Source organism: Seriola aureovittata, chromosome 20 (assembly GCF_021018895.1).
Source record: "Seriola aureovittata isolate HTS-2021-v1 ecotype China chromosome 20, ASM2101889v1, whole genome shotgun sequence".
Taxonomy (NCBI): domain Eukaryota; kingdom Metazoa; phylum Chordata; class Actinopteri; order Carangiformes; family Carangidae; genus Seriola; species Seriola aureovittata.
In genome coordinates, this window is record NC_079383.1 from 10,346,853 (window position 1) to 10,368,637 (window position 21,785).

General features: G+C 42.4%; 1 protein-coding gene across 3 annotated transcripts in view; it reads left to right on the top strand.

The window, feature by feature from the left end:
• zfhx4 (zinc finger homeobox 4) overlaps window positions 1-19,207 on the top strand; it is a 95,561-nt gene extending 76,354 nt beyond the window's left edge. For all 3 annotated transcript variants that reach the window (XM_056363973.1, XM_056363974.1, XM_056363972.1), the window contains exons 7-12: window positions 8-106; window positions 6,528-6,661; window positions 7,964-8,164; window positions 8,614-8,734; window positions 8,932-14,340; window positions 14,850-19,207. In XM_056363973.1, coding sequence (XP_056219948.1) covers window positions 8-106; window positions 6,528-6,661; window positions 7,964-8,164; window positions 8,614-8,734; window positions 8,932-14,340; window positions 14,850-16,417 — 7,532 coding nt within the window. In that variant the 3' untranslated portion in view covers window positions 16,418-19,207. The remainder of the gene's footprint in view (window positions 1-7; window positions 107-6,527; window positions 6,662-7,963; window positions 8,165-8,613; window positions 8,735-8,931; window positions 14,341-14,849) is intronic.
• The last annotated feature ends 2,578 nt before the right edge of the window (window positions 19,208-21,785 follow it).

Genomic DNA, 21,785 nt, shown 5'->3' on the forward strand with positions numbered 1-21,785 from the left:
TTTTCAGAAGAGACTGCAGAGGATGGTGAGCGACCTCCTCGCTCTTCCTCCAGGCATGGACTCAACCTCACTGACCGAGACTTGACTGACAGCAGGAGAAGTGACCGTAAGTCCACACACACGTACAAAACACATATGAACCGTAAGAGAATGAATCCTCTGAGTTATCGTTCATCTCCCTCTCTCTCCCTCAGATAAGGTTCTAACATGTGTGTGTAACATGTGAATGCTGCTGACTAGCCTCCATGTGACCCGCTTTAATCGTTTCCATCTGACAGAAAGAGAAAAAGAGAATGAGAGAGAGACAGGGGAAGAGAGAGTGGGAAAGAAGGAGAGAGAAAAAAAACAGAGGAAGAGAGAGGGATAAGTTGAGTGTTGTGGATATTACAGGCAATGTCCAGGCCCCAGATTATTTTTTAATCAAATCAGTTTGCGTGCTTGTAATTTATAAGCGCCTTGCATTAATCTTTTCTCGTTCTTGTGCCCTCTCCGATGACATATTAATTTTTCATAAGCGCAGGATTAGATGGGGGGGCCTGTGTATATGTTTTTCTAATATTGCACCACATCCCCGCAACCCTTAAATTAGTTTTTTTTCCCTGCACCCTCCCTTCATTTTTCTTTCTCTCCTATTTTTCTCCAGCTCAGTCTATCCCTTAATTGTTGTCCAATCTGTGACCCTATCACCAGGCATTACCTCGGATAGAAAAAGAGCACAACAGAGAAAGGGGGAAGAAGAAACAGTTTATTCGTTTGTAAGAATGGCAGTGTTGTGAGTGGGGAGGGGCAACAATCTGTACAAGACAGCTTCTTTTTTTTTCTGTTTTTTTTTTTTTTGTTATTTTGGGCGACGTAGGAGCACATAATGCCTCTGCTGCCAGGCTGTGGTCGGGATAGCCCTGGCTTTGTTAGATTTGATTTACCCAAATAAGAATTCATATGATCTTTTTATGTATGAGATGGAAATCCATGGCTGGGGATGAATATTGCATGGGGTCTCTCTCCTCTTTTTTTCTCTGTCATTGCATAGGGTTCTCTCTCTCTCTCTCTCTCTCTCTCTCTCTCTTTCTCTCATTCTTTCTCCCTCTCTCTCTTTCACACACACACCTTCCAACTCCCACCCTCTATCCATCTCAAGCTCCCTCCCCACCTCCTCTTCCTACCATGCCATACCTAGCTCCATAATGTGAGGCTCAATGAGGCAGAAGGAGAGCTGAGTGAGGCTGGGGCCTATTAGTTTGGCTAGTCATCTATCTTTCAGCTCTATCTCTCTGACAGGCCTGTCTGACGGACTGGCGGGGAACCACCATCCATGCATTTACTGCCACATATTACCACCAGCGTCATTTAACACCACCGCACACATGCAAAAAAGTCTCTGGGTCCCTCCTACTTTACGTATGTAGGCCTGAGTGTCTACATACATACCACATTTTAAAGTAGGAGGAACCTGGAGACTTTTTTTTTCCAGTGTAATTTGGCAGATGTCAGAAATCTATTGAAGAAAGCACAATTGTATGCCTTTTTTATTTTAATGAATAATTTTTCTAAGAATCACTGTGTGGTCAGTTGCTAGGAATACAGATATAATATTGCTTGTGGGTTTTTGGTGTTTTATTTTGCATTTGGATTAAAAGTGGTTTCAGAAAGTCAAATGCCAGAAAATGCAAAAGGGAGCCTGGTGTGTCAGTGTGTTGTTATACTAGGGTTATCATCAGAGACAGGGCCTTGTTTTTCTCTTTTTCCAGCTTAATGTAGTAAGATTTTGCATCTCCTTCCTCAGCCCCAAATCTCTGGCAAGCTTGAAATGTTCCGATCTGTGTGTGTGTGTGTATCTGTGTGTGTGTGTGTGTGTGTGTGTGTGTGTGTGTGTGTGTGTGTGTGTGTGTGTGTGTGTGCATGCGTGCGCGATTGCGTGTGTGTGTGTCTGCATGGAGATCTCCAGGGAAGGGATTACAGTGTGACCAAGTGAGCAGTGTGTTTGCGCACTTCATCTCCAAGACCAAGATCCTTTAAACAAAGAGGGGCAGATAGATAGAGAGGGGAAGAGAGAGACAGAGAGAAAGAGAGAGAGAGAGAGAGATGGGGGGGGCAAGGAAAGACAGAGAAAGCTTTTTCCCTTGCTTCATTTACATTGTCTTTTTTAATCCCATGTCACTTCAGATTAATTATAATCCATGTTACATTCTCCATGCAAATGTCCCCTATGTGGATTACTTCCAGATAGCTTTGTGCTGTGTGTGTACTGTAGATGTCGCATGTCGCCACCATGGCTCAGGGGCCCAATTCATATAAATAACCAACTAAACAAAGGATCTGACATGGAAATGAGCCTGTGAGGCAGCCTAAGGAAATTACAGATCTCTACCTGCTTCAAATTAGCAAAGAAATGACTCATTATTCCCACAGACAAACGTTATTTATCAATTTTTTTTACAATTAACAATTTTAAATTGTGCAGATATGGGTTGGGGGGGGGTGGGGGTGAAATTGAATCACATGCAAACAAGATCAGATGTTAAATATTCTATATCTGCTTGAAAATATGTTTTTTTTTTTTTGATGGGGGGTAGGGCATCTTGCAAATTTGTACAATTTGACATGAGAGCTTTGCTCTTTTTCTGTCTCTCTAAATTGAGATTAAAATATATTTAACATATTAGCATGTTTAATTACAAGCCTAAAGCAATTCCTTTGTGCATGTATGTGTTTTCTGTGTAATGACGGCTTGTTGAATGTCTCAGACGATTTGTCAAATGTGACAAGGCCATGCTCATATTTATCTCTCATTAGAATACAAGCTGGAGATGGAAGCGAAATGAAGGCTAGTCATTAAAAATCACAAACTACAAGACAGCTGTTGTTTAACAGCCTTCTCTTCCTCTCACTCCCTCTCCATCTGACTATGTCTCTACCTCTCTCCATCTCATTTCTTTCCACTCTCTCTCTCTCTCTGTGCCTCCCTCCGGCTAGATCTGGACCTGCTGAGTGCTTCAGTGGGAGTTTGGGGTTCAGAGTGTGTTGCTGTAATGTTATCGGGTGACCAGGGGTCAGCCTAATGCGTAACCTCAGAGCACTAGGCCAGTAAATCATGCTGGCCGGCCCACCCTGGCCCGTTTTGGCCATCTCTCCCTCCTAGATTTACTGCTCCGTAACCTTAGCCAGTCTGCCAGGGCTCAGGACAGCTAAATTGAATACTAAATCCAAGCTGCCGCCACCCAGCCTGCTCCTTCTTAATTGACAGCCTTTTCCCCCACTCTCTGCTATGTGTTTGTGGGCTTTTTTATTTTCATGAAATGAAATGTCAGGAATGGAATTTAATTGTTTTGCAGCTTGTAAAAGAAAGGAAAAAAGAGGAAAAAGATTGCAGTAGTTACAGTTTGATTGTTTGGACAGCCCGCTCCAAGACTTGATCCTGATGATGTAGTTGATTTCATATAAAGTCATAGTCGGAGAGATTCAATGGTATGCTTGTTTGTGTGAAAATCTCATTTGCTTGCTTCAGTTTGCACAAAATGTCTTACCCTTTCCAACACAAAAGGGCAGATTCTAAAATAGATCCACGCAAAAAGCATTAGCTACAATGATACTGTCGGTCCTCCTGCCTTTTGAGGAACTATTTGGGACAGAAATATCCTGAGGTGTTCAGAGTTACGGGCTTCTCTGTCCTTCTCTATCATTTTTTTCTTCTTCTTCCCTGTTTCTCTCCATCTCTCCACCTCTCCCTACATTGCGCTGTACTTCTCTTCATCTGAGCGCCCACTTGCATGTATATAAGTGCGTGTATATGCGGCTCCCTAAACACCATTGACAGTTGCAAATAAAGATGGGTGGTGAGTGCGCTGCTCTCTCCCCCTGCAATGCAAAAGGGGTTGAGTGTCATAAATCACCTTTTGATTTATCTAATCAAGCAAGGTCCTGCTGCATGCAGACATTTGTCATTGGTGGTCGGTTGGTGGTGTCAGGTTTATTCTGCCACTCTGCTTCACTGGGCTGCAGCTGGTGGAGCCCACATAAGGATGAAGGGATGGGGGGGAGGTGGAAAGGGAGGGGAAAGAACAGGGAGGAGGAGAAAAAAGGACACAGTCATTAAGTGTGGGGTGCAGACTCAGAGACAAAGGAAAATGAGAGGATAGTCTCCTGTTCCTGTCTTGTTCTCACTCCTGCCCTCTCCCATTATTTCTCCTTAATTATTTTAGCTATCCACACACTATTGATGGCAAGATTATGAATTTGATTAGAAACTACAGGCAGCAGGATATTTTTATTTTTCTCTCATATATGTATAGGTTATGTTTAGATTGTGCTGGCCATTGTATTTATTTGTGTTACAGGTGATTATATCCTTGGAAGACACTCTACAATTTTGAATGCAATTCCATGCCTCAAAACAATTTTATTATTCACTCACAGGACTTTCCATTTAAAGCTCCTGAGTGGCCATAGAGAGAACTGTTCTCTCAACATTCAAGGTTAACCAACTGTTTTTCTTCATGTGTCATAAGTGTTGATGAAAGCACTAGGTCGAATACGAATCCACACCGGAAGGACAGATCTTCATGTTGCATGTGCACACACTCAAACACACACACACACACACACACACACTACACAAACATACATTTACACTCAATATGACAGTAATCAATGGTGATGTGTGGGCTCTTTCCCCCGCCGCATTGTAAATGTATTTGCAGCCTCTTGTCTGACAATCGCCTCATCTCTTTTTGCAGGGATGTAATTTAGTTGCAAATTGACTGGAAGACGGAGGCAAAAATTGAAAGTTGAAATTAGAAATGGTCATAATAAATACGGGAGGCGGGGCGTAGGCGTTGGAAAGGTCAGGTGATATGACGGGTGCTACCAGCCTGGACCAATCTGACCAATGGAGTGTCAGAGACCTGTCATGAAGCACATGATACACACACATATATATATGCACATAGACACACACACAAGCCCTGCAGGGGCCATCACAGGCAGTGGAAGACGAGATTACCTCGCTATTCTGAGCTGCAGAGCAATTCTCGGATGTTCTTGGAAATTCACATTGTGCCCGTGTGTCGCCCCCCCCTCCCCTCCCTCACTCTCTTTCTTCCTTTCTTCCCTCCCTCCCTCTCTCTTGTCACTTTCCTTGACAGGCCAATATTTCAGGCTCCAGATATAGGGGATTACAAATAAAATAAGTGGAACGCCTACTTAATGCAACAGAATTAAAATGCATGAACGGGCCGGAGGAATTGATATGCACCCAATACAAACACGAGCCACGGAATAATATGAAATACAAAATGTTTTTTTCAACCCCCTCTCCATGTATCAGTGCTTTGATTTCCCTTTTTTTCCATTTGTGCATCTAGCGTGAAGCGTTGATTCGCAAGAGTGAGGCTCACATATTGCCTTGAGTGACCAGACAAGGGAGGGGAGGCAAGGGGGGGCGGGGGGGTGATGGCTTAGGGAGAGAGGGAGGAAGAGAGCAAGGGCGCAGGAGGGAAGGAGGGAGGGAGAGTTGCTGTTGCTGTGTCTTTGTGTTTTGTGGGTAAATTGCAGTGGCAGAGTATAGCAGGGCCTGCACGGCCTGTATCTTAGGATGAAGCTAATGAAAGATTTATCAGCGGCTGCAGCATTTATACAACCAGAGGCTGATCTCTCCACATTGAGCCCTGCTGTTAACGTCACACACACTTACACGCATACATACAAATAGACACACACAAGTAGTGCTGCTACTGTACCACCAGCCGTGACCAAGCCCTGAAAATTTAGCATCTTGTACAGACAGAGTTGTTGAGGCAGCTGGGGAAATGTATATGAACTAATGAAGTGTATAATATTACCATAACATTTAATGTATGTCGTGCTGTGATAATGAGCCTGCCTGAGTTTTCTCCATTTCAAATGTCCTCAGGGCAGAAACACATCAGTGTATATGAATGTGAATAATACAGTCCACGCTTGTATCCATGCTCATGTTGTCCTGTTGTAAAATCATTTTTTAAATCATTACCTATGACCTACTGAATATTAATTAGTTACACGTGTTAATCACTCATGATATACAGTATGTCATTTGATCACACAGCCACCAGATGTCATACATTTCAGTTTATTCACTCAAATGTGACAATTCTATATACTTCATATTTCTATATTAAGATTCCAATTGCTCATACAGCATGGATGTGTGATATATGGGTTACTATATATCAATATGACATGGGCCCCTCTTACTCTCTTTTCACTGTTGTGTTTAAAATGTCATTCTGCTTCTGTGCTCTGCTTTCATTCAAAAAGATAAATCTATTGTTTAGCCATCAGTCATTTTGTAATTTTGCAGCATTCTTATATTTTGAAATTCTTAATGTGAAGCATTTGTTCTTAAAAGAGATGTATTATAAATATATCTAAGCTTACATTGTATAAACACAAGCTGTAAATAGAAGTAACGACTGATTAATTGATGAATGATCAATGGTTTACATTCTCTGTCTTCTTTTTTCTCTCTCTCTCTCTCCATCGCCTGCCAGGAATGAATGCCATATCCAAAGAGGTTACCGGACTGAATGCTATGGTTAAACATTCCCTCCTGCCAGATCGACAAATAGAAAGCCCACCCAAAAGGCCAAAGTCTGCTGAGGGGAAGACCTCTGCCAATGATCAGGTAAAGGTTTGTAGTATATCATAAGGAAACCGCCAATTGTACTGTGTTAGCAACAATCCTGAAAGTGTTACTGGTGTAGTTCCTACCAACTCAAAGTGTTCTAGCTGACCCTGAAAGTGTCACTGAGTGTGACCAACTGTTTTTACCTTGCCAAAGAAAATCCATTTAAAGGTTCTGAAACTTAGTTTGCATGTATTTAAAGTGTACATCTGGCAATTTATATTCCAAATACATGTTGGAATTTGTGTACGGAATGTACAGAAGATTAATAGCTAATGAGGCATGTTCTCCTTCATAAGCATTAATGAAATCTAACCTTCACTGTCACTGTGGGATGACCTAATGGGAAGATACTTATGAACTGTAAGAAGCAGAAATGCTAAGCTAAGCATTAAGCAATTGCTGGCGCCAGCTTTCTATCAAAGGGTTAAATGCAGCCCACCATTCCCTTCCTGACAGAGCTTTTTAGCATCAAGCACAGTAGGCCAGTCTTTGTGTTCTTAAGTGGAATACCTGCACTAGCCTTAGGCCTCCCTCCCTTGCTTTTTTCCCCCCTTTTGCATCTCTTTAAATTATATGTGTTTTTAAATTAGATTATGAAGTATTAGCTTGTCTGGTTCTGGGCCCTGCAAGGAGGGAGGACTTAGTCATTTCAGAAATGGATTCTATTAAGACAGGTGGTGGGGAGGCAGCTATGTTCAGAGTACTCCCTATAATGAGGGCAAGGCGTAGCTTGGGAGAGTACACACCTTTGTCATCTGTAATCTCCTGATTAGAAATTCTGGCCAATCATGTTTTCTGCTAATAAAATTGCATGAGTTGAGAGACTTAAGTGAATTACACGAAACATGGTTGATTTACATTTTCTGTTTTAAGGTGGGCATGGGGGTAGGTGGGGAGAGGTGAATGTGGTAAGATGAGGTGAGTGGGCAGTGAAGAATAGAAAAGCCCTGTAAAGATTCAATTTGATTTTGCAGATATGCAGTTATTTTACCCCTAACGGTGCAGGAGAGATGATTGTTGCACATCTTCATCAAACCCTTGTTTGTTTTTATAAAGTGATGTCTGACCATATCTTAAGTGAGGCAGACAGTGAACAGCAGGCTATGCTAATGACTGTGTAGCACAAGAATGATACCCACTAAGGAGTACATCTTGTAGAAGAAAAAAAAAAAGAATTCCTGCTTCTGAATTAATTTTGACATTGCAAAGGATGCCCCTCTTATTGAATATCATTTCATTATTTCTCCACTTACAGCCAGATCATTATTATACCATTTTGTTTTTTTGTTTTTTTTTTAGGTTCAGCAGTGTCCATATTGCAACTACAGCAGTAAAGATGCCAACCGTATGCAGCTCCATGTGATGTCCCAGCATTCCATGCAGCCAGTGATCCGCTGCCCTCTATGCCAGGATGTCCTGAGCAACAAGATTCACCTGCAGCTGCATCTCACACACCTTCACAGTGTGGCTCCTGACTGCGTGGAAAAGCTGATTCTGACTGTATGTAGAAGTAATGATTATAAATTAAATTTGTGTGCGTGTATGATAACTTTTACTTGACATGATTCATACAAACAAATGTTTCATTCATTCAAACAATGTTTTGTCACTTAAAATGTGTGACAAGTATTTTAAGACACCTAGAAAAGGTGTTTTTATTTTTTTAATAATTATTTTGAGACGTGAACATAAAAAATGGGAATCATTTGTCAGGACTGTCCAGTTCTCCCTCTGGTCTCCCGTGTAGTTAGGGCAATGGCTTTTCACATTTCTTGCTACATACTTCATTGTGCCCCCGTGATATACTGTCATAAACTTGACTGTTGTTGTCTATTGAGAGGAGAAAATAGAATAAGCTGTAGAATATTCTTTAAACACGTCCTCAACATTTTCAACAATCATTATTTTAAATTGATATACTAATGAAGAAATTATTTTGGTCTTGATAGGTTGTTGGACCTGACACAGCAACACCAAATAATATAATGCATCCCCAAACTGGACAAGACAAAGGTCTATCTCTAATGGATTCCACTACCTCTCTTTCTGATGGGTCTGGAAAATCTCAAGGTGAGCAGAATATGGGACTTAATTTATTCAGACATTAATTTGTTGTCAAAGTCATAATAAGTTTAATTGGAATATATAGATACAGTATATACATTCATAATTCTTAGATCTATTTATCATTAATTATTGTTTGTCATGTATCAGAAATTAGTAAATGATGCAGTGCATTGTACTTCAAATTGTATTTCTACTTTTAGGAAACATCTCAAAAGATGAGCTGACCAGTCAAGAAAAGATTGAATTGGATCCACAGGGTGAGGAACTCAAGCCACCAAAGGAGGCCTCAGAGGCCCCTGACTGGAAGAGAGCCAGTGGGTTAGGACATGATAGCAAGTCCCCTGACACCCTACAGGACCATCTCAGTGAGCTCCAAAGGCTCCAGCAGCAGCAACAGCAGCTCTCAGTATCTGATCGTCATGTCTACAAGTATCGTTGCAACCACTGCAGCCTGGCCTTCAAGACAATGCAGAAGCTTCAGATACATTCCCAGTACCATGCCATCAGAGCAGCCACAATGTGCAGCCTTTGCCAGCGCAGCTTCAGGACATTCCTGGCCCTCAGGAAGCATTTGGAAAATGGACACCCTGAACTTACTGAAGCTGAAGTGCAGCAACTCATAGGAAATCTTCCAATGAATGGAGATATCACTGAGAGTGAGGCCAGGGCCTTGGAGGAAGCTCAGGCCTTCGAACATGACTTGGACAAAGATGATGAAATTGACCAGGAAGAGAGACCCAGTCCTACGGGAAGTGACAGCAGCTCTCTGCTCGATGACATGGGAGCAGAACCGAAACGGACCCTACCATTTAGAAAAGGGCCCAACTTTACAATGGAGAAATTTTTGGACCCTTCTCGGCCTTACAAATGCACAGTATGTAAGGAGTCCTTCACCCAGAAGAACATCTTACTAGTCCACTATAATTCAGTTTCCCACCTGCATAAGTTGAAGAAGGTCCTTCAAGAAGCATCAAGCCCAGTCCCACAGGAGGCAAGCAACAGCACTGACAACAAACCATTCAAATGCAATATTTGCAATGTTGCCTACAGCCAAAGCTCAACACTTGAAATTCACATGAGGTCAGTACTCCACCAGACCAAAGCAAGAACAGCCAAAACTGAAATGAGCAGCAGCAGCAGTGTCTCTGGCACGAGTGGTCCAGTACCTGCAAAAAGTCCAGCACCAAGCACACAAGGGAACAACAGTAACCCAGACACTGCTAGAAGTGGAACACCCTCTGCTAACAAAGAAAACACTGTGGAACCCAAAGAAGCTAACAGCGGCAACAATACAAAACAAACAACTACTGACCATGTTTCAGCACAGGCAAGCAGCCACCAGTCAGCGCAGTCCTCAGCCCAATTGCAACTGCAGCTTCAACATGAACTCCAGCAACAAGCCGCCTTCTTCCAGCCTCAGTTCCTTAATCCAGCTTTTTTCCCCCATTTTCCAATGACCCCAGAAGCACTGCTGCAGTTTCAACAACCACAGTTCCTCTTCCCCTTCTACATCCCAGGAGCTGAGTTCAGCCTCAGCCCAGAACTTGCGCTGCACTCAGCAGCAGCTTTTGGAATGCCTGGTCTTACTGGATCATTCCTAGAGGACCTGAAGCAGCAGATGCAGCAGCAGCACCAGCTGCAGCAGGCTCAGGCACAGCAACAGGCTCAGCAACAACAACAGCAGCAGCAAGCCTCTCAGACACAGTCACAAATTCAGCAACAGAAAAACCAGCAACTGCAGAATCACAAATCCAAAATGGAATCCAGCACTGTGTCAGTTTCAGAAATTCAGATGTCAAGAGAGGCAGAGGACCACTTAGAAAAACAAGAAAACAGAGCAAAGATTGAAAATGGAGGTGATGCATTAAGTGATGGAGGAAAGGACAACAAGGACTCTAAAAAGTCAAAGTTCCCAGAGCCATTGATTCCCCCTCCACGTATTGTGTCAGGAGCAAGGGGCAATGCAGCCAAAGCACTGCTAGAGAACTTTGGATTTGAATTAGTCATCCAGTACAATGAAAACAGACAGAAAAACCAAAAGAAAAACAAAGAAGGAGTTGAACAAGTGGAAATGAACACGGACAAGCTTGAGTGTGGGATGTGTGGAAAGCTTTTCTCCAATATGCTTATTCTCAAGAGTCACCAGGAGCATGTGCACAGCCACTTTTTCCCATATGTGGAGCTTGAAAAGTTTGCCCAGCAATACAGAGAGGCCTATGACAAACTCTATCCAATTAACCCTGCTTCACCTGAGACTCCACCACCACCACCACCACCACCACCTCCTCCTCCTCCGCCACCTCCTGCTCCAGCCCCAGTGACAGCTCCTCAGCCGCCTTCTACATCAATGACCAAGCCCCAAACCCCAGTACCCTCCCCAGTTCCTGTTCCCCATCAGGCCCCACACCAACCCTCTCACCAGGCACCACCACCCCAGCCACCACCCCCTCCTCCACCACCTTCTGCCCCTCCTGCACCTCCCCAAGTGCAGCTCCCTGTTCCCTTGGATCTGCCCATTTTCCCACCTCTAATGATGCAGTCCGTCCAGCACCCAGGCTTGCCCCCTCAACTGGCCCTCCAGCTGCCCACTATGGACTCGATTTCCACAGACCTTACACAGCTCTGTCAGCAACAATTGGGTCTTGATCCAAACTTCCTCCGCCAGTCTCAGTTTAAGCGACCTCGCACTCGTATCACTGATGACCAGCTTAAGATCCTCCGTGCCAACTTCGATATCAACAACTCCCCCAATGAAGAGCAAATCCAGGAGATGTCAGAGAAGTCTGGTTTGCCCCAAAAAGTCATAAAGCACTGGTTCCGTAACACCCTCTTCAAAGAGAGGCAACGGAGTAAAGACTCTCCCTACAATTTTAATATTCCTCCCATTACTACATTGGAAGATATTCGAATGGAGCCCCAGCTCAGTGCACATGAATACTACAGAACTGAGTCAGCCATCAACAAGAGGTCCTCCAGGACTAGATTCACTGATTACCAATTGAGGGTACTTCAAGATTTCTTTGACACTAATGCCTATCCAAAGGATGATGAGATTGAGCAGCTCTCCACCGTGCTCAACCTACCAACCCGAGTCATAGTGGTGTGGTTCCAGAATGCCCGCCAGAAAGCTCGCAAGACCTATGAGAACCAGGCAGATTCTAAAGACAATGAGAAAAAAGAACTAACCAATGAACGATACATCAGAACCAGCAACATGCAGTACCAGTGTAAAAAGTGCAACATTGTGTTCCCACGCATCTTTGATCTTATCACTCACCAGAAAAAGCTGTGTTATAAGGATGAAGATGAGGAAGGTAATGAGGACAACATCTGTGAGGAATACACAGATTGTGTTGAGCAAGGTCCGGCTAAGACTATCCAGCTACCTTTAGAGCCACCTAAACAGTCCCAAACAGGAACTGCCACCAGTTCTGGCTCAAGCTCCCCTGTGATGGCCTCTCCTCGTACCAGCATGGGAAAAACCTCTCCCAAGCCAGACATTGGCCCTGAAACTGAAGTTAAACACACTGAGGCTGCCCCCTCACCAGTGATCAAGTCACTACCAGAACCCAGACCATCTAAGGCTTGCACACCTCAGCCACCTCCTCAGAAAGCTCCCCAGCCACAAATGTCAAGACCCCATTCCCAGCCACAGGCAGCCACAGTGCCATCAAGTCCACTCTCTTTGGCCCTTTCCTCACTCACAAACAGCCTTCCCCACCAGATGCTTCAGTACCAGTGTGACCAGTGCAAGATTGCATTCCCCACTGTGGAGCTATGGCAGGAGCACCAGCACATGCATTTCTTGGCTGCCCAAAACCAATTCCTTCACTCTCAGTTTCTTGAAAGACCCATTGATATGCCCTACATGATATTCGACCCCAACAACCCTCTAATGGCTAGCCAGCTGTTATCTGGAGGCCTTTCTCAAATCCCCTCTCAGGGTAGCTCTGGTTTGGCCTCTGCAGCAGGCTCTGGAGCAATGAAAAGGAAACTTGATGACAAGGATGAAAGTGCTAACGATAAAGATGGTGGAAACAGTAGTGAAGAGCAACACAGAGATAAACGTTTGAGAACCACCATTACGCCAGAACAACTGGAGATTCTCTATGACAAATACCTACTTGACTCTAACCCAACAAGGAAGATGTTGGACCACATTGCACGAGAAGTTGGCTTGAAAAAGAGAGTTGTGCAAGTTTGGTTCCAAAACACTCGTGCAAGAGAGAGAAAGGGGCAGTTTAGGGCTATAGGGCCCTCCCAGTCCCACAAGAAATGTCCCTTTTGCAGAGCACTGTTCAAAGCTAAATCTGCTTTAGATAGCCACATACGATCCAGACATTGGCATGAGGCTAAGCAGGCAGGCTTTAGCTTGCCACCAAGCCCAATGATGAATCAAGACAATGAAAGAGGAGAAAGCCCAAATAAGTATAATTTCTTTGACTACCCACAGCTGCCTACCAAGACTGAGCCAAATGAGTATGAGTTGCCTGCTGCATCCTCAACTCCACTCAAACCATCTGAGGCACAGGTAAAAAACTTCTTAAGCCCTTCATCCTTAAAAGCTGAAAACTGTGATGAAACTGAAGGGCCCAATATTAATTCAGCAGAAGCTTCATCTTATGATCTCACTAAAATGGACTTTGATGAGACATCATCAATTAATACAGCCATTAGTGATGCTACAACTGGAGATGAGGGTAATAACAATGAGGTTGAGAGCTTCACCGCCAATGGAGGCGACAAGATGAGTGACAACAAGAGTGGCCTGGTGCCAAATTCTGATGGTGGCAATGAAAGGTTCCAATTCAGCATGGTGAGCCCTTCTCTCAGCTTCTCTGGAAAAGACTGTGACTCTTATTTTAGTTCCAGAGATGATGAAATGGATGAAAACAATGACAGGAGTGAATCATCAAGCCTAGCTGATCCCAGTTCCCCTAGTCCCTTTGGGACAGGTAACCCTTTCAGCAAGTCTGGGAAAGGTAGCAATTCTGGGGACAGGCCAGGCCACAAGCGATTCAGGACTCAGATGAGTAACCTGCAACTTAAAGTCCTCAAAGCCTGTTTTAGTGACTACCGCACTCCTACAATGCAAGAGTGTGAGATGCTGGGCAATGAGATTGGACTCCCCAAGCGTGTTGTCCAGGTTTGGTTCCAGAATGCCCGAGCTAAAGAAAAGAAGTTCAAGATTAACATTGGAAAGCCATTTATGATAAGTCAAGGCTCACCAGAGGGGCCCAGGCCTGAGTGTACTTTGTGTGGTGTAAAGTACACTGCCCGGATGTCCGTCCGAGACCACATTTTCTCCAGACAGCACATCACCAAAGTGCAAGAAACCCTGGGTAACCAGGTGGATAGAGAAAAGGACTACCTAGCACCGACCACTGTCCGTCAGCTGATGGCCCAGCAAGAGCTGGACCGTATGAAGAAAGCTGGTGAGGGACTCAGCCTGCCTGGCCAGCAGCAACAGACTGCAGTGGACAACAATAATGCACTTCATGGTCTCAGCCTACCCTCAGGCTACCCAGGGTTATCTGGCCTTCCGCCGGTGCTACTTCCTGGGGTCAATGGGCCATCATCACTTCCTGTTTTCCCACCCAACACACCTGGTGAGTTAGTATGACGAACAGTGAAAAAAAATTAAATAGACTAGAGGCTTTATGAACTGAGCTTTATCATGCACTATTTTATTCTACTATACTACTGGTTATTCTGTATCACAGTGGTGTTTGTCAAAAAGTCTTATTTTTTAAAACTATTTTAAAATAAAAAAATTGTGGGAGTTAGTGCATGCATAATGTCAGCATCAGAGTTGACCTGCTAATTGATAATTCAGAGATTTTTTACAACAAATGTATCTATTTCATGGTTTTTGTTTGTGTTTGTTTTTCCCCTTATTGTAGGTTTGGTATATTTATATTGTAATATATTGGCAGGTTGAAATTATCATAAAGCGCATGTGACAGTTTTGATCCATAACAAAATCTTAATGAAAGAGATAAAAAGTCAGCCAGTGACAAATTAAGCATCTTTATCTTGTCAAACAATTTCCATAGTGATTTGGGATTGAATATATAAATATTGAATATTTCCATATTTATATACCACTGTATTTCAGCTTTAGCGTCTCCCGGTGCTGGCATGCTTGGGTTCCCTACACCAGCCACCCCCTCTCCTGCCATGTCTCTCAACACTACCCCAACCAAGACTCTTCTGCAGACTCCTCCTCCTCCTCCTCCACCTCCTCCTCCTCCTCCTGTTCCCTCCACACCTTTGGCAGCAGTAAATCATACAGAGCAGCAAGGCAAAGACTCAGAGAGAGACAGCAGCAAGAAACCAGGAGACAAGCCACCTCAGATGAAGGTGAAGGAACGAGAGAACGAGAGCGGTTCACGCCCTGAAACCCCCAGTATGGCCAAGAAAAGGGAGAAACCATGTCCAGCTCCAGGGAAACCAGGAAATGAGACTCCACTGGACGCCACACAGCTTCAGGCACTCCAGAATGCTCTTGCAGCAAGTGATCCCACCTCTTTCTTGGGGGGGCAGTTCCTGCCCTACTTCCTTCCTGGATTTCCCAACTGCTTCTCTCCCCAGCTTCCGAGAGGCGTCCAAACAGGGGGCTACTTTCCACCACTGTGCGGAATGGAAAACCTGTTTCCATATGGCCCAGCAGCAGTCCCACAAGCTGCCATGGCAACTGGTCTCTCCCCTACCGCTCTCCTGCAGCAGTACCAGCAGTACCAGCAGTCCCTCCAGGATTCACTGCAGAAGCAACAACAACAGCAGCAGAAACAACTTGAGCAACAGCAGAAACAACTACAGCAGCAACTGAAACCAACCCCTGTGAAGACACCCCAGAGCATACAGAGCACGACTACCAACTCGTTTAAACCAAAAGATGCTATTGATGCTAAGGATGACACCAACAAAGGCTCTTCAACAGAAAGCACAAAAGAAGAACCCAAAACAGATACCAAAAGTACCATGGATTTTCCAGACGCTTTTATTGTACCGTCCGTCAAGCATGAGTTTATATGCAGGAAGTGCCAGATGATTTTTGCTGACGAAGATTCAGTGGTGCGTCATCAGAAGTCCTTCTGTTACTTCGGACATCCTTTTACTGACCCGCAAGAGACAGTGCTTCGAAAGGCAGTCAGCAACTACACTTGTGTTGTCTGCAATGTGGTTGTTAATGGGAATGAAGCACTTGGCCAACACCTTCAGTCGAGCTTGCACAAAGAGAAAACAATCAAACAAGCAATGAGAAATGCCAAAGAGCATACTAGATTATTACCTCACTCTGTCTGCTCCCCTACTCCTAACACCACATCTACCTCGCAGTCTGCAGCTTCTTCTAATAACACCTTTCCTCATCTCTCTCGCTTGTCCATGAAGTCCTGGCCAAATGTCCTGTTCCAGGCCACCACAGCCCGGAAAGCTGCTTCCTCCTCCCCGTCTGCCTCTCCTCCCCCCCCCCTCTCCTCACCTTCAACGGTTACCTCAACTTCCTGCAGCACCTCAGGGGTTCCAACCTCACTACCCACCGAGAGTTGTTCAGATGAGTCTGACAATGAGCTAAGCCAGAAGCTGGATGATTTAGAAAACGCGTTGGAAGTCAAGGCTAAGCCGGCCTCTGGCCTAGACGCAAGCTTCAGTAGTATCAGAATGGATATGTTCAGTGTGTAGGAGTGACAAAAGGATCCCTTGCTTAAAGAAAAAAATAAGACTTTTTAAACTGCAGTTCCAAAGTCTCTCTTAACCCAAAAAATTACAGTACCAAATGATTGACTCAGGATTGTTTTTCCCATATTGATATGCTGGCAAGATATTGATTGATTTTTGTTATGGACAGAACTGTTGCAGATGCTTGACTGAGCTTATATTGTATACAAAAACATGGAGTAGGAAAAAATCCCACAGGCTCCCTTGGGGGGGCTTGTTTCAAGCCAAAAACTCTCACGATAGCAAATTGCACCTCAGCTGGATTGTTTTCCAAATGCTAGCATGTACTGTATGGGATGACGATCCAGAACCCTCAAAGAGAATCTCTCTTAGTTTAGATAGGTGTAATTCAGTAGCTTTAAATTCTCAGGTCAGAACATAACATTTCTCATTTGTTAAAGCAGCAACAAGCCTGGGTACACTTGGCTTATAACCAAAACATGTCAAGCTTTATCGGACGCATTTCCTTGATGTGTATAGAGTACCAAGAGACAATATTACTGTTACAATGGACGATGTGCATATCCTTTTAGTTTTGCCCTACAAAGACAGTATGGTTTTGCCACTGAGGGAATTTAGAATGGTGAAATAAATGTGTATGATGCCCCTGTGTTTGCCAGTTTGTATTACAACAAGCTGTATCTATTTCCCACCCCCTTTTTTCCTTTTTTTCTTGTAGTATATACTAATCTGTGCCAACTCTTACCTTCTCACTTTTACCTCTGCTCACACCCTTTTCTGAAGAGGTAATAACTCTAGTTTTGATAGACTCTCTCGGATTATGTGAATATAACATTTTTCATTTGTGAATTGCTGTACTGTTACGGTACCTGCTTGTGTCTGGACTATAGTGCACTTATTTTGTTTTTGTTGTCTTTTTATTATTTGAGTAGCCCATTTGTTAATTTAATAGAATTTTTTCTGTTTGTATGTATGTATGTTTGTATTTTAATTATTATTTGTGTCTATTGCAGCAGCATATTGGTCCATATTTGTTACAGGATTGATGCCTAACAATCTAGAGACCTATTTAAGAATTGGTGCATCCATGAAAGCAGTACTGTATACTTGAAACTGTTAAGGTACAAGTTGGTCACATTGTTAAAAAAGGTATGATCATTTGCTATACGTTTGCAAATATGCTGCTTTAAAAGGGGGACAACAGCATTTGTGTTGTATATTAAAACATTTTCATGTACTTGTAGGACTTAAAACAGTGTTACACGTATACGCAGCCATTTATTGCATAGGTTGACGTCCTCCCATCAATTCTCTGGGCACTTCTGATGATCTACAGTTAAAGTCAAACATTTTGATTTTTCCACATTTAGTGATTTCAACATTGCAAAGTATTACCTTACAAAGTTTGCTGCTACTGTGTAATGTTATTTTGCTTGCCATAAATTCTCTCAACTTTCTACCAGACAAAATACTGATCCATTAATTGCTTTGCTTTGCTACTTTTTATTTTATGTTAATTTGTTATTTTGCTGTGGAACTAAGAATGTGAAAGCTGTCAAAGGGTGTTCAATTTTTTACGAATCACTTTCTAGTTTGGTAATTGAAACCAATGTGATTCATTCCAAAGTAACAGAAGGCTATTTGTATGAAAGAAAAGGCTTGTGAACAAAGAAAGCTAAGCTGTTGTACATATTCGTAGTTGGCTGTGCATGGTACAAATTTATTAATATGAAGAAATGCAAAAATGTATTGCTTTTGGTATTTCCTATTCTGAGATGAGCAAGTAGCATGTAATGCAACTGTTTGACAGGTTAAATCAAATCATGCTTAGTTATTGTTTCAAACAATGAAATCAAGTAACATTTCCTTTTATGTTTTTCTTATTGTAAAGGTGTTTTTTTTTCTCAAAGTTCTAAAGCAATGTCAGTTTTTAATTTTCTGCGTGAGCTTTTTAAATGTCATTTTTTGGATTTTTAGTATTTCAACATTTACTTTAATCCTGAAGACACTTTTCGATTGTGTTTCATAAGAGACATCCTGGCCTCCCAAGGTGCAATTCTGCCATTGTACAAACATGAGCGACTGTCCTGATTCCAAAGGCTTTCACAACTCTGGCTTTTTGCCTTTCCCCACTCTGTGGCTCAGCATTATAAGACTGAACTGTCAGCTAGCATCATGTGCTAAGATGTTAGCATCAGACAGGACGCTTTCCACACCAAGGACTGGTAAAAGCTAACAAACCAACAAAAAGGATGGTCCAACAATATAACTGTACATAGATATTGCAACTGCACAGCAGCCAAAAAGAAAAAAAAAAAGAACTTTTTAAAAACAAATGGATGGATTGTGTCATGTTTATGGGGACAGCCTTCAAAAGGTTGAAATTGGAATTGTTCTTCTGGATGTCAAAGGGATTTTCATGGCGCAATCATATCCTACACAATATGTACTCTTCAACATCTGGGTTACATAGGAAATGCACCCTGAGGTTTTAATAAGAAGAAGCCCCTATGGCTAAAACTTTAAATAAACTAAACCAAAAATGTTATTGATGTTTTATATATAGAGAGTAGTCGCATTAGTTTTTGTTACTGTACTGTTTGAGGTCTCAACTGTACCGTATCACGGTAATAACATGGTTTTGAAACCGTTTTTTTATTTTGTCACAGACCTGTTGTCATAGTTGAAATGACGTTTATTGTAGATGGTATTTGAACAACTTCTGGAAATAGTTCATCAAGTATGTTTGTTGCTCATTGTTGTGATACATTAAAAACTGTATCTGCAAACCAGTTTGGTCGCATCAAATATTCTTTATTTCATCTTCTGTCTTATTATATTAATGGGAAGATGTTTCATTACCTCATCTTTCACACATCTCATTCATAATTATTTGCAGTTAACTCATGTAAAGGTATACACAAAATATAAACACATTTGACTGTCAATTACTTGCACACTTTAAATTGTCATATACATAAATGTTCTCTTTATCTCATTATATTATAGTGTAATATGTATATTGTCATATTATATTACAAAGCTACAGTATATTGTGGTTTGACTTGCAATTGTTCAGTAATTTTAAATTTAAAATGTGTAATCCAGTACACTGTAAATAAAACATTTTTAGTGTCACTGAGCTGTAGATGACTATACTGCAGACTATACCACACATTTTGAAAAAAATATTTTTTTCATATGGTTTCCATTATTACACTTAATTTAAGGCGCATTATTTTTCAAAATTTTCAGGTATACCTATGTCACACTGTTAACATGATATGTATTGTGTCAACATCCTTCTAATAATTGACATGCCCTTCACTGACAGACTAAAATTCTAAATCATATAATGGGTATTTCCCGTCATTATGCTATTTGTGGTAATCTGACTCTAAACTGATGCTGGGATTATGTTTGGAAGTGTCTGCTAATCTGGATCTGATCAGGTGCCACTCTAGACCCGTCCCATTATAACAGAAAAGCCCACAAAACAGTAATAAATCACAACCATGGATATATATAACCACAATAGAGAACATAGAACATTTGTTATTTCCTAAAACTGCAAAGGTTGATCCTTTCGTTACTGGTGTGTAAAGCCCATGCTGATGTGTTGAACAGAGTGCATACTGCTGGCAACTGAAGCACATAACATTTTTATTAAAGATAGATAGATAGATAGATAGATAGATAGATAGATAGATAGATAGATAGATAGATAGATAGATAGATAGATAGATAGATAGATAGATAGATAGATAGATAGATAGATAGATGGAGGCAAATTTAATGCCAATGTGAGACAGGAAGGTGACTTTTAAGATCTGAGGTCAACAGATGCTGTCACATTAAAAATTGCACCTCAGGAATACCTCAACACAATACATCACCCTGCCAGCGAGACATGTCCGCCACCAGTGTCAGGGTCACGGAGAAAGCCAACATTCACAAGTCGTTAAATCCACCTAATGAAATTTCACAAGGACATCAAAAATGAAGGGAAAGATGAGGATCTTTTCACTCTGTCAGAATCGGTTGTCACCTTTATTGTTTTGTTCAAACACTTCAGTGTGGAGTGAAACAGCCGCGACATGTAAAAGCCTCAAAAACAGCTTTTTTCTCCCCCCTTCTGACTTCACCCCTCGCCCTTGACGAATGTGCTGCTGAATTGTCCTTTCCTGTTGCTCACCCTTAAAGTGTAGGCGGTTGCCAAGGTAGTCCCCCACCCCCCCCCACATACTATGGGATTGAATTGCATTTGACCTTTGTGGAGAATAATGGCTGAAGGCCTTTCATTTTTCTGGCCTTCTCAGCGCTTAGAAGAAGGACCTCTTTACACTGTGTTTTTACTGTAGTCTGTCAGTAATTCACAAGCAGGGTGACAGGCTGATCTGTGCACAGAAAATGCGTGTGCAAGTGTATTGTTTGCAAATTCTGACTCATATCTTCTGAAATTACTGTTTAGGGGTCTAACAAAATATAAAACCTTAAAAAAAGAACCATTTTGATGTGACTGTATTTTGGTGGCCACGCAATTCCACTGCTTAACTGCACTGTCCTAGAATATAAAGGCCCTCTGAAGAGAAGAGTAGTTCATAGTAGTTCAGACACAGCTTTGCTAAAGAGGCCACAGCAGTGAGCGGTCTTGCCCTGAATACACGATAAAAGGTTTACTGTAAATTCTAAATGGCGTTTTCTGCAACCCATACATCACTCATGACCATTAGGTTCCACCCTCACTGCACCGTGCACCCTTCTAGCCACAGCTTTCCAGATGATACAGTACAGAGGCTGCAGTGGAGGCAGATCTGGCTTTGAATAGCCTGCAGCCAATGGATTTTCTCTGGATAATACAATGTTTGGGAGAGAGAGGCAGGGATTAGTCCAGACGTACATCCACCACCCCCCACATGCCCAATCTAATTAGACTGGAATCAGTTTAAGATGAAAGCAAGCCCTAGCATCACCGCACTAAATACTGGAATTAGTATTCCCCGCATGGGAATTTAATGACGGAGACTGAAAATCCAATCACATTCACTCCCAGTTTAGCCCCGCATGCATTGGGCCTGGACAATGACAAAACGAAAGAACAACAACAATGATTTGTCTGTCAATAGATATTGACCAGCTTCACATCTGAGGCCTCTTGCGTATTGGCGTTACTATGTTGTCATCATTTAACGAGGATAAACAGCTTATAATCAGATATTTAGACAGTCTGTCTCTGATGTAAACCTTTGTCACATTCTGACTCTTCCAGAAGCCAGGAGACAACTGAATGAAAACAGGAACAGGAAAAAAGGAAGAGAGAGCTTGTTTTAAAGCAAACATAGTCTCATGTTTGTGTTTATTGACAATACAT